This window comes from Diceros bicornis, chromosome 10 (assembly GCF_020826845.1).
Source record: "Diceros bicornis minor isolate mBicDic1 chromosome 10, mDicBic1.mat.cur, whole genome shotgun sequence".
Taxonomy (NCBI): domain Eukaryota; kingdom Metazoa; phylum Chordata; class Mammalia; order Perissodactyla; family Rhinocerotidae; genus Diceros; species Diceros bicornis.
In genome coordinates this window covers 77,946,790-77,959,610 of record NC_080749.1, presented here as the reverse complement: position 1 = coordinate 77,959,610, position 12,821 = coordinate 77,946,790, and the positions used below count along the sequence as shown (strand labels likewise).

General features: G+C 41.3%; 1 protein-coding gene across 6 annotated transcripts in view; it reads right to left on the bottom strand.

The window, feature by feature from the left end:
* SGO2 (shugoshin 2) overlaps window positions 1-8,091 on the bottom strand; it is a 44,410-nt gene extending 36,319 nt beyond the window's left edge. Inside the window, exons 1-5 of one of the 6 annotated variants that reach the window (XM_058549538.1) lie at window positions 7,519-7,607; window positions 6,891-6,933; window positions 4,942-5,076; window positions 2,961-3,136; window positions 1,790-1,867 (exon numbers count right to left, since the gene is read on the bottom strand). In XM_058549538.1, the coding sequence (XP_058405521.1) occupies window positions 1,790-1,867; window positions 2,961-3,136; window positions 4,942-5,074 (387 nt within the window). In that variant the 5' untranslated portion in view covers window positions 5,075-5,076; window positions 6,891-6,933; window positions 7,519-7,607. Of the gene's footprint in view, window positions 1-1,789; window positions 1,868-2,960; window positions 3,137-3,485; window positions 3,594-4,941; window positions 5,077-6,890; window positions 6,934-7,518; window positions 7,608-8,015 lie in introns of those variants that run through there. The other 5 variants (XM_058549539.1, XM_058549536.1, XM_058549541.1 and 2 more) reach the window with 5 other exon arrangements.
* Between the last annotated feature and the right edge of the window lie 4,730 nt (window positions 8,092-12,821).

Below are 12,821 nucleotides of genomic sequence, written 5' to 3'. Positions count from 1 at the left end.
GAACCACACAAAAAAACATGTGGGAACAATGCTGACTTTACCAAAGATTTTTTAGAGAACCAATAGAGGAAAGGAGCTTTACATCACATAACTCACAACAGCCAGTTTTTTTGGGCTATCTGTTCTCCAAAGTTCCTTGAGCTATGGCTGGTATGACCCTCCTCCTTTCTACATCCTGCCAATTAGCTTCTTTCTCTTACTCTCCAAGTTAATTCCTATACTGACTCTACACTCCCCACTGCTATACCTGATTCTAGTCTTACTAATTTATTCAGGGCAATTCAATTCTGCCTTGTAAGCTGACCAGCAAAACAGAGCATCCTCCTGGACTCCCCGCACCCAGCCACCCAGTGAAAAGCATCTCTTTTCCTTAGAGGGTGATAAATGCGTAAGGTCCATCTCTGCTCACTGGTTATCCTAGGTCTCACGTTTATAACGCTAGTAGCTACACCCGATGTGAACACTATTCCACAGGGACATTTACACAAATACTCTCTTCAGCCAAATGTGGATTAAGTGAGACCATAAAGTACCTATTCTTCGGCTAGCTTTTATAAAAATTATGACAAAGGAGCTAAACATTGACCACACAGGTTGCAAGAGTTCATATCTTCTTACCACAAAGACTATGCATTTAAGAGCCTTATAAATGACTTTAAAAAGTTTTTTAAAAAAGAGATTTGCAGAGAATTTAGAAAACACAGGAAAATACATATACAACAAAAAATATGCTAGCTAGCATTTACCACATTCTTCCTATTTCCAGGACACATACTAGCCAGTTAACTCTTACAATAACTCTGTAGATACACTACCATTATCCACACCATGCAGATGAGGACATTAAGGTTCAAAGAGTTCAAGGCCAAAGTCACAGAACCAGGAAGTAGCCGAGTTGGGATCTAAACATAGGCAATCCCACTTCAAAGCTACTCTCTGAAGCACTAAACTGTCTCCAGAATCTATCAAGAAATTTAGGTAAAATTGGGACTTCATTAACTTTTTTCAGTTTATCTATTACGTATATTTTCCTTCTCATTAGTCATTCCTTCACAACAATTATTTCTCCTCTTAAGACACTTGAGTTAATTTCATTAATATTTGGTCCTTCTTCATTCCTGATTTTTCTACTGATTTTATTTTCCTCGTGCAAGATTATAAGAGCACTTTAACTACTAATATTAATGCTTTGTCTGACACATGTTTAATTTTCCTAGTCTGCCATTTACCTTTGATTTTTAGCCTTCTAAAAATTTTTTTCCTGAGAAAATCCACCAAGAGCTTCCTTTATGGTTTCTTTGTTTCCAGGTATAGAACGGCCTCTCTTACCTAATGGGAATTCATTTGTATTTTCTTCTCATTTTATATGATTTCCTTTTTTACATTTAAATCCATCTAGAATTTATTTTAGAGAATGGTATAAAGTAGGATCTGACTGTATTTTTCCCCAAATAGTTTTTTGTGTCTATCTTTTTTTTAATAATAAAAATTCTTTCCTAGTTTGAAATACTAACTTTCTACTCATATCTTTTATGTTTTTTAATCTATTTAGGGGCCATTACATTCCACTGAGCAGTCTAATCCTGTTTTAATCAAAATCTAATTTTTATATAATAATTTCAACAATGGATTATACCAAATAACATGCTGTTAGCCAGTTAAAACTGATATTATCGTCATTCCTTTGCACAAAGTTTAAGATATGAATCTCTAACTCTGATGTTATTTAATCTCAATTATCCTCAGTAACGCTAAAAAATTACTCTGCTTACATATAAATTCTACTTACCTCAGAAAGAGTGCTCATTTCAATTGCAGTTATCAAGTTATTGTTCATGAGTGCTTCTATTTCTATAAGCTTCTTATTCTGTATATGTAAAATAGATTCCTTTTAATCAATTAAGATATGGAGTTTATTACACCATACCTTTATGAATACCATCAGTTGAGAAGACTTAGAAAATAACCAAGATCACATTGAGCTAAAAATTAAGATCACACTGAGCTAAGAAGGTACTATACTATATAGTCCAAACAGCCATATATACACATACACATACACACACACGTTCTGAATGCTTTTGAGTGATCAATTGTAAATTTTCCTACAAACATTTTTCTATCCGCTCATAATAATAGATCACATAGCAAGTGAACGTAGTTCGTCAGCCCCAGGAATTTAAACCTTCTAGTAGGTCATTTTTCCATTTTAAATTCATTTTCACTCATTTTAGAGTTACATCTATAGTTGCAGCCTGGCTAATCATTGGCTTTTACTGCCTTTCTGTGGACAGAGTTGGAAGTTGAAAGGAAATGCAACAACTATAATCTTCATTCTATTTGGCTGTAGCCAGTGAAATGATGGGATCAAGGAGAATACCAACACTCTGGGAACTCTCTCCTTTAAATTCACTGGGGGAACTATGCCCATCTTCTTAAAATGTACTAATGCCCAAGTTTTGCTTATGACAAGCAATCAGATGTTGATCAAGGTATTATACTAGTTTGCAGAGTCACAAGTACACATCTAGAATGCAGACTTAAGACACCGATTTTTTTTTTTTTTTTTTTTTTTGGTGAGGAGATCAGCCCTGAGCTAACATCCGCCAATCCTCCTCTTTTTGCTGAGAAAGACGGCCCTGGGCTAACATCGGTGCCCATCTTCCTCCACTTTATATGGGACGCCGCCACAGCATGGCTTACCAAGCAGTGCATCGGTGCGCGCCCGGGATCCAAACCAGTGAACCCCGGGCCGCCGCAGCGGAGCGCGCGCACTTAACCGCTTGCGCCACCGGGCCGGCCCCAAGACACCGATTTTATTACCCAGTAACAGTCTGTCCACTCTTTCAACAATTTTTTACAATAATTAGAGATTTGAAAAACATTTTTAGAGGTTCTTTAATAATATAGTTAAGATTTTAGCTATAATTTAGAATTCAAACATAATGTGGTTTCCATACCAAATTATTTAGCTTTAGGCGAAGAAATGTGTTCTCGAAATTCAGTTTCTCCACTTCTTTTTGCAACAGCATCATTTCAGTTGTAATTCTTCGAGAATTCTCTTTCTCTCTACTAAGAGCCTGAGCTAATGCCCTGTTGTTGTGCTTTAAAGAAATTTTGAAAATAGAAGAATTGTCTGTAAAAAGATTTTAGGAGAGTTAATATTGAACCTATACCTTAATAAAATTTCAGATTCCTTTATAAAACTATTTTAGACAAAATTGCACATTATAACTTTTAACTAAAGGTTGGAAAAGAACAGAATGACACCATAGATGTAGTTTTGAAAAAAAATGTACCCAGAGTTTGGAGCTGAAGAAATAAAATCTAGATAGAAGATGAAAAATAAGAGTTGTGAGGAATGCAGAATGTTTGTAACTGCAGAGTTGGGAACAAGAGGACTCCAGTAGAGACACTGCATTCCGGGTAATTAGATCAGTCACAAAAACTACATCTTGATACTATTGCCCTGCCTTCCTTCCTACCTTTGACTAGGAGGTAGAATGGAGAAGCTGATCCCGCAGCCAGAACTGAGATCTCCCATAGGAATTAGCGTAGCCAATCTGTGGAAATTTTAAAGCCAGTTTCCGTGGCTCCAGAATTGAACAAATTAGTTAATGCTCCTCAAGTCCATTTTTCAAAACCTTGAGTGAAAGGGAGCATACTTACTACAATGTTGGACAGATCAGCTAAACCCTGCGGGATCTTCGACCTCCACTCCAAATACCCTACCTTTTATTTTTAGGCATCTACTGCAATCTAAACTTGACGTCTTCTCTTTACAAATGCTATGTAAATATAATTTAAATCAGAAATGCTTTCCTGTCGTTAGCAAAGAAATTTTATTGTGACTTCCTTGGTAAAGCTCACCTTAAATACAGTATGTTCCCTTAGTACACTTAGCGTAATTATCTTTTCTTGATTTACATGCCACTATTCAATAACATATTCACTGAATAAAAGTACAGTGTATGTAAAACACATTTATAAAAGTAATAATATATTTTAAATATGCAGGGAAAGCTTGGGCATCTAACAAACAGGGTCCAAAAACAAACTTTATCTTTGGCACAGAAAGTAGTTTTAGATAGCCACCTTTGACATAGCAAATGGAAACAGACTAGAAACAGTTTAGGACTTCCTGCTGCATTCCTCAAACTCAGTATATTCTTTCATAACAGTGGGTGTGCAATGGTCCTGCCAAAGAGAACAGGAAATAGCTGCTACAGGAGGTGGCCTAGTATTTACCACAGCCCTGGAGGCCGGGGTAGGAGCAACATTATGATTTAAAGACACTCAGGAGGCTCGGCTACATCACAAAGCACACACAATTACCCTTCACAGGTGCTATATCAGCCAGAAACCTTGCCGGCTCCTGCTAAGATGGCTCCTGCTAAGACGGAGATGAACCTTTGAGATAATTTTCAAAAGCAATGAAAATTTATGTTATGGAGTTTTTTCCACTTCCTTTTTTTGCCCTTCTGACATCCTAGTTCCAGAATCCATGAAACCCCATCTCCAAAGTGCTCAGTGCCCTCCTGAGGAGCTTTGGCGATATAAAATCACCCACTATGGCACCCTACTGGGCCAACCAGCTCTAGATTACGCATCATCCAATTGCTAGAAGAACAATCTGTCATTTCTTTTAGCTCTCTTCCAGAAATGTCACATTGGTATTTTCTTTGCGGTGTATGAGGAGGCTGCCTTGGGCCACCCCAGCCTCACTCCTGAAAATTCAGCTGTCACTACTGAAGGTAAATCACCATAACCACTCAACTACTAGGAGTTGGGGGAATAGGGAGGATTGAGCGGGGAAAAAAGTCTCATTTAACAAGATAGTCATTTCAGTCAGTTTCTATACTTGATAAAGTACCAAATACTATATTACTTCTCCAGGGGAAAGTAAAAAGGTGAGTATTCTTTAAAACTGATGGCACTTACTTATTATTTTTGTTTTGATTTTGGAAGCAAGAGAAACATTCAACTTAGCAGTCTTTGAAATTCTTTTGTCTTTCACATGTCTCTTGACTCCTGAAGGAAAAAGTGAGCCAGTTTCCATCACTGGGTACTCCATCACTGAAGTGGGGGAAAAAAGAAAGAAAGAAACCATAGTATTGATGAATAAAACAAAAAAGAACAACTGATAAATATATTCTAAAAAGTAACGATCATGACTTAAATAATGTATTTTTGATGTACATAAGCATTTGCAAAGACAATTAAGTTTTTGCTCTCACCACTACTGTATGGAAATTGATCATTAAGGTCACTTAATTGCCATGTTACTAAATCAGATACAGTAGTCAAGGCCCAGTTCTTGTTTTATTTGACCTATGGGCAGTATTTCACATCAGATCATTCTCTCCTTGAAATACTTTCTTCGGCTGGCTCCCAAAACACCATATTCTCCTGGGTTTTCTCCCGCCTCACTGACCACTTCTTCAAAATCTCTTTTGCTGGTTATTCTTCAGCTCTCTAATCTCCTACCATTAGAGTGCCCCAGATCTCAGACGTGTGGCCTCATCTCTTGCCTATCTACATATACACTGGGGGTATCATCCAGTGTCCTGGCTTTTAAATCTAAATGCTGATAACTTGTAAATTTATACCCTCAATCAACTCCAAACTTACTCATCCAATTGTCTACTCCTCATCTCCAACTTGGACATCTAATATGCATCTCAAATTTAACAGGTTCTAAACTCCCCCCACCCAAACCTGCTCCTCTTCAGCTCACTTAACGGCAACTCCATCCTTCCAGGTGCTCAGGTCAGAAACCTCTTTCTCCCACATTTCATACCCACTCTATCATCATTCATGCTGGCCCAGCTTTCACCACACAGCCACATGGACCACTTACCACTATTTCTACCGCTACCACTCTGATCCAGCGGCCATTCTCTCTCATGTACGTCAACTGCTATGGCTACCTAAATGGTGTCCCTGCTCCCATCTTCTCTCCTAGTATCTATTCTCAACCCAGTAACCAAAATTATCCTTTTAAAACTTAAGTAAATTCATGTTACTCCTCTGTTAAAAACCCTCAGTGGCTTTCCATCTCACTCAAGAGTAATCCTTACAATGGCCTAGAAGGTACTACCCAATTTGACACCCTCTCCTTCCCCAATTCCCTGTCAGTATCTCTCTGACCTCGTCACTACTCTTCCTTTTGCTCACTAAGCTCCAGCCACCCTGGCCACCTCAGGACGCTCCCTCCCACTGCAGAATCTCTGTCTTCCTTTTTTTCCTTTGTATCAACTCTTCCTTCAAATAACCACAGGGTTTGCTCACTTCCTTCAAGTCTTTGCTCAAATGCCACTTTCTTAGTGAGCCTTCCCAGACCAAACTATTTAAAATTGCATACCTGACACCGTTTCACTTCCTGTTTTATTTTTTGACATTGGCTTATCAATGTCTAACATAAAATTACAAAATTTCCTTAATTTATTGTCTTTCTTCTCCTACTAAAATTTAAGTTCTGTGAGGGCATGGATTTTTGTCAAGTTTGTTTCCTGCTGCACCCTCAGTGCCTAGAAGAGTGCCTGGCACATAGCAGCTACTGGATAAACATCTGTCGAAGAAACGCCTATGGATAAATAGAAGAAATTGCAAACAGTAAAAACTGCCCAATATTGGAATGCATCTCCTTTGAAAGTGTTGAACAGTTGTTGTGAATGTCAAGCAAATAACGGAAAGATGGTTTTAGAAGAAATTTCTGCAATGGGGAAGAAGTTGAACTAGGAAGCTTCCCATACTAAGGTTCCATGCTTCTTCTAAAAGTTTTGCCAAAAAGACACTAAGTAAACTCAAAGAAGATCACCATCTATTCCATAGATAATAGAACACAGCCACACACAGAAACTCCATGCCAACTGTTGCATCTTACACACCTGAAAGGGATCCATAGAAATCTAGTCCATCTCCCAAAAAGCCCTGTCAGGGAGATCAAATCTCATTTTACTAATTAGGAAACCACAGCTGAGCTGCCCTCCCCAGTAAGTTGGTTCTTAGTTCTCTGAATTAATAAATGGCACTATCAGTCACTCACACAAACGCTCTTGTTAGAAGTCAGAAAGTCTTCCTGAACACTGCCCTGTTACCCTCCACATTAACAACCTCACCAAGTAAGACTTTATGAGCCAAAGCCAGGCCCCTGGAGTACCATTCCGGGGTGATGTGCCATATAGAGACTGAAGTATTATAAATAGTGGTTGGGACTATATTGGAGTCCCAGTTCCAACATTTCATAGCTAGGCGATCTTAACATCTCCAAGTCTCAACTTCCAGACTTATGAAATTATAGAAAATAAGGGCATCTACCTGTAGGGACTAAACGAGCCAATGTACGTACAGTGCCTGGTACAGGCCCTCGCACACCGTCAGCACTCGCTAACATTGCCTATTTACTGGTATTCTGTAGCTCTTGTCTGGCCAGCATCGCAGCTATCTCTAAATCAGACATACTCAGTTCCCCATCCAACTCTCCCGAATCGTCCCTATTCCCGACCGAAAACCTACCTGTACATCAAGACCCAGTTCAAGTTCTAAGTTCTTCCCAGACTTCCATCACCCCTTCGCCTTCGGCCAGCCTCCCTTCTAACGAGCGCTCCAACTTGGGAAGGCGGTCTCTAAGGTTCATTCAGCAGACGTTCACTGAGCGCTCACAATGAGCTAGAATTCGTTCTAAAAGCAGGGAGCTGAGCAGTCACAAGACAGAAAGCCCTTCCTTCAAGGAGCTGACCGTCTAACTGGCGGCTCGCCCCCCTCACCCCGCCCCCAGCCGGGCGCTCAAATCTGACTTACACCCACCGAGGGACCCCGCAGCGAGCCCTCGGCGCGGGGGCCGGGGCCGCGCTCCGGGCCACCGGAGGCGGGGGGTGGGCGGGGCCGCGGGCCGGCGGGGCTCGGCGGACCGGAGACCCGGGAGGGCAGCGCCGGGAGGTTCGGCCCAGGAAAGGCCCGGACCCCGCTAGAAACCGGGCGGCCGCGCCCAACGTCACAGGTCACCGACTTACCGCTTTCTCCGCGTGAGGGGACCAGCACCCAGCTCCCTGAGCTCGGCGCCCGCGGTCCACACTCGGGTTTAAACTCCGCAGCCGTTAGCGGTCACCACATCAGCCAATCGGGTCCCCAGAAGGCGGCGCAAAGGAGCGCGGTTACCAGGAAGTGGGAGCGGAAGGGGCGGGACCTCGCTGTGAGCGACTGGAGGGGGTGTGGCCAGGAGAGCCGGGGCGACCCAGCCTGGGGAAGGGGCTGCGCTGTCTCGTGATGCGTTGGTGAAAAAGAAAACGCTCCTTTGACAAAACTGCCTTTATCAATAAGAGGTCTAAAAGGCTTGATAGCCACCTGAAGTCTGTGGGAAAGTTTCTGTTGTTTGTGGCGTTACTGTGAGACTGCCTGCCCACATCTTATTATTTCTTCTGCATCTTTGCATTCTTTGCATTGTGATGCCGGTCCCGTTATTTAGTTTTCACTTAAAAGCTCTCCCCGCTTTTCTTTTAACTTTCTGAGGGAAAAGCAGCAATGAAGTTTCGGTGAAAATCCTGTTATCTCATCAGTATTTAAGTCTTGTACTAGTGGTCTGTTTTAGCTAAATATACAAGAATGGCATTTTCCATTATACACAACTACATAAAAAAATACATACATATTATTCACTTTATGTTCCAAGTCGGTTAGCTTAGTTTCCTTTCACAAATGACTTTCATAATCTATACAAAGAATTTGGAGAAACTATACAGAATAAAATTTCCTTTTTGTATGCCATTAGACTGAAAATGAAAACAGCTTGTTAAATCTAGGTTTTAATAATTGATTATACAGTGAAGCAGTCAACTTCATATTCTCGTCGATTTTTTGTTCATTTGGGGACGTTCGAGAATGACAACTTTCCATTTTACTTTAGAGAATCTACACAAGTGATGCAAAACGTGATTTTGAGTTAAACCTTTTAGTTTAATATATTTCAAGATCGGTCTCCAAAGAGATCTGACTACATGAATCTTGTGTAAGTAGAAAAGTATTTATTGATTAGCCAGCTGCTAAAATTACAGTTCATAGTGCAGTAAAAACCTCAATAATAGTGGTTTATAATGTAATATACTGGTTATAGAAATTTCTGGTTATCTAGGGGTTAACTAGCACCATATCTTGTTTACCCAGCCTGACACATTAAATGCTCAATACATGTTGTGTGTTTTTTTAAGTGAACCGTGTCATGCCTCTGCCATTTAATGGTTATTTAATCTTGGCCAAGTCGATCAATCTCTCCAAGTTTCTGTTTCCTCATTTGTAAAATGAACCTTAATAACAACATCCAAAATATTTTTATGATGGTTTCCATCAACAGACCCTTTCATTCAGATACATTAATATTACTTTCTTCCTGACTCATTTTGTAGCCACAGTGTCAAAACTAAAACAAATAGAAAAGGGAGATGGAATTCAGAGATAAGAGAGGTTAAAAAATTTATCAAGACATGAATACCAACACCTCTAAAAAAAGTGCTGGTTATCTTATCTCAGAGAATTTAAAGAACCAAGTGCTTTTTAAATTGTAAAAACTTTTGAAAATGTAAGTTCTTATCATACACAACCATAAACCTAAAACATATAATTAGCTGAGCTGAATTTAACCTAATCCTAGCTTGCTCTCCGATCATTTGCCTCTTGGTATAATGGATAGAGGCAGGAGCCCTGAACTAGGAGCGTGAAGACACAGTTAGCTGTGCCCTGAGCACACATTAGCTGTGTGTTCTTTGTTACAAGCTCCTTATCTATAAAATAAACCAGTTAAATTAAATGAGCTCCTGGTTCTATTGTGATACTCTCCTGTACAAGGCACTGATTTTGCTCCTCTGCCTCCATTTTCCTTTATTCTTACACTCGTTAGTTGCCTGATTTTCTTTACCTAAGGGTTGATTCCAGTCAATTAAAATTTGATTGTCCTGACCTGCACTTCTCACACCAAAAAGGGGAAGGAGGGAGAGGGAGAAGAGGAAGACTAACTGCCAAACAACAACAAAAATCCTCTTTAACGTCTCAGCGTTACTAAAACAAAAATCATCCAAGCCCTGAACAGGAGCCAAGTAAAAGACACACTTCAAATCAATAAACCAATAAAACAAAGGAGAAATAGTGTACTTACATTTTATTAATCCATCTGATCTGATAATCTGTATCAGTCAGGCAGGCTGAATTGCACCAAGAAAAACCAACCTAGGCTGATAGAAGCAGAAAAGGACATTGGGTGACTTAAAGCATTTCTGGAGAGGATAGAGATACAGGCTTGGAAAACAGGCAGGAACAAAGGGGCCTGGGCAGCAGACAAGGACCCAGCCACACTCATGCTACCAGCACAGCCCATGAGGACACCGCTGATCTTGCACAGCCAGCAGCGCCCCTTCTTGCAACTGCTGGGACCGCCATTGCGCTGCCTCTGGGAAAAGTGGGCTTGACCGTGCTGCAGTGCCCCCATCCCTGCTGCTTGGCCTCACTGGCTCCCGTTGCTAGGCCTGGGTTGGCTGTGTCTGATTGGCGAAGCCTGGATCACAGGCTACAAACCCTAGCTGCAAGGGAGTCCTGAACGTTTAGCCTGTGTCCAGGTTTTTTAGCTTGTTAGTGAGAGGCCGTCTCTGCCTCCCATCTAGACTCAGGAAGGGCATTCTGAGCTGGGCAGATGAAAGAATGACAAAGGTTTGTGTCAGTACTTTGTGCTACTTTACTACAATCATTATTTCTATTTTCTTTAATGAAAAGACTTCCTGCTGTGTCAGGGGAAGGACAGGTAATAGTTAAAACAGCAGCAGATAACATTTGTCCAGTGCTTACCGTGTCCTGGGCACTGTGTCAACCCCTTTATATGCCTTTTAAATTCTCACCATGATCCTATGTGGTAGATACTGTTATTTCCTTTTTACGGTTGAGGAAACTGAGGCACACAAGATTTAAGTAACTTCTGCAAAGTTTAGTGAGTGGTACAGCTGAGATTTGAACCCAGGCAGTCTGGCCTGGGCCTCTTTGAGATAGTGGAAGAAGGGATTTGTCATCTATCACTTTGGTTTCAAGGCATGGCATCTATCATGTGAATTGCCTGCTTGCCAGCCTCCTCTTTTCCTTCTTTGTACATTTTTTGGGAGTCCCTTTTGGCATTATGCTAGTGGTGAAGATGCAGGAGGCAAATCCTCTTCCCTTAAGGGAGAAGACAGACGAGCAAACAATTCATTCCCATGCATTTCCATTAAGTAGAGGCTTGAGGTGATTCAAGACTGTTTCTCTGGTTTAGGCAAGGGCAGGGGGTACGTATCAGGGGCACTGAGCCTTCTTTTCTCTGACCTAGGAATATGTATGAGTGGAGGGGAGGCTTCTCTGGGGAGGGATAAAATAATCAGGGGTCTTGGTCTGCGTGTGTCTGGCTGGATAATCTCCAGCAGCAGCTGTCTTTGCAGCTCGTTCACCTACACTACACCAGTTCACGGGCTAGACTAGGGAGATACTGGAGTGGAGTCTACTTCCCAGACTCTACCCTGTGCCTCCACAGAAAATTCCAAAAAGTTTCAAGCATTTCTTTACTCAAGATTTCCAGTGATAAAATCCAAACCATACAAACTGGAGGCTTGGGGAGGGCTTGAAAGGTCAGCTGTTGTGCTCAATAGCTTTACCAAGGGACTTACATTTACATGAACCATCCAACAGCGCAGGGCCCTACAGCCCACATCTCCAGTGTTCTCTCCACATGGACATTCCCCTGACTGCTGGAGAGGGTCCCAAGAGATCTTCGTCCACACGCTTCCTCATCGTATACCCTTCTCCCTTCTGATACTCACTGCAAACGCAAAGGAATAGCAGTTGTGGAAAATAGTGAATCTGCTGTTTGAGGTCCCTTTGGGATATCTAGGTGGAAATGTCCAGCAGGCACACAGATGTACAAACATGAAGCTCAAAAGACATGTCTGGATTTGGGACTCAGCAATGAACAGTAATAGAAATCACTGGAGTGGACTAAGTTATGGAGGGGAGTGTGTACAAGCACAAGGAGAGTAGAGGGTAGAACCTGGTGAACATCGATGGAGGAAGGAAAGATGAAAGGGCAGCAAGAGAGGCAGTGAGGGGTAGGAGGAGACACAGGCCCCATGGAGGCCAGGGGAGGAGCTCATTTCAAAGAGGAACAGCCAACTTTGTCTTACACAGCAGATAGGTGTGAGCGAGAACAGCCCGGGGGGTTAACAGTTAGGAAGTCATTCACTTCACGGCAGAGAGGGTGCAGAGATGACAGCAGACAATTCTTTGAGGATAAAAAGAGAAGCGACAATAGCTACAGGGGAATCCAGAGTGGAGGGAGAGTTTGTGTTCTTTTTATAGGTTGGAGGAAGGAGTTGTTAGAGAGAGAGTGGATGACATAGGAAAGATGCGGGCAGTGGTGGAGCAGAGTTCCGTGGATGTGGAGATTGGAAGGAGGGCTAAGCCGTGGGCTGAAGGGCCACCTCTACCTCTGAGGAAGAAGAGATGAAAGACCAGATGTTGTAGACATAGATGAGTTTGAAAATGAAAATGCTTTGTAAGCTTTCAAATTCATGTAAATGTAGGACTATTATCTATCATTTTATTTAAAACATTTGCTTCCTTAAAAAAAAGCTATCTCTGTGTTTAAAAATTTTTGATACTTTCATTTAAGTTAGTAAAAACTAAGGTCAGAGACATTATTTAGATATGGACCAAAGCTTCCTTATCTCCTGTAAACAGTTTCTCTAACAGAATGAGAGGAAATAGTTTGTGCCTAAAACTCTCAGCTGTTATTATGTCAATCACTACACCAAGTTATG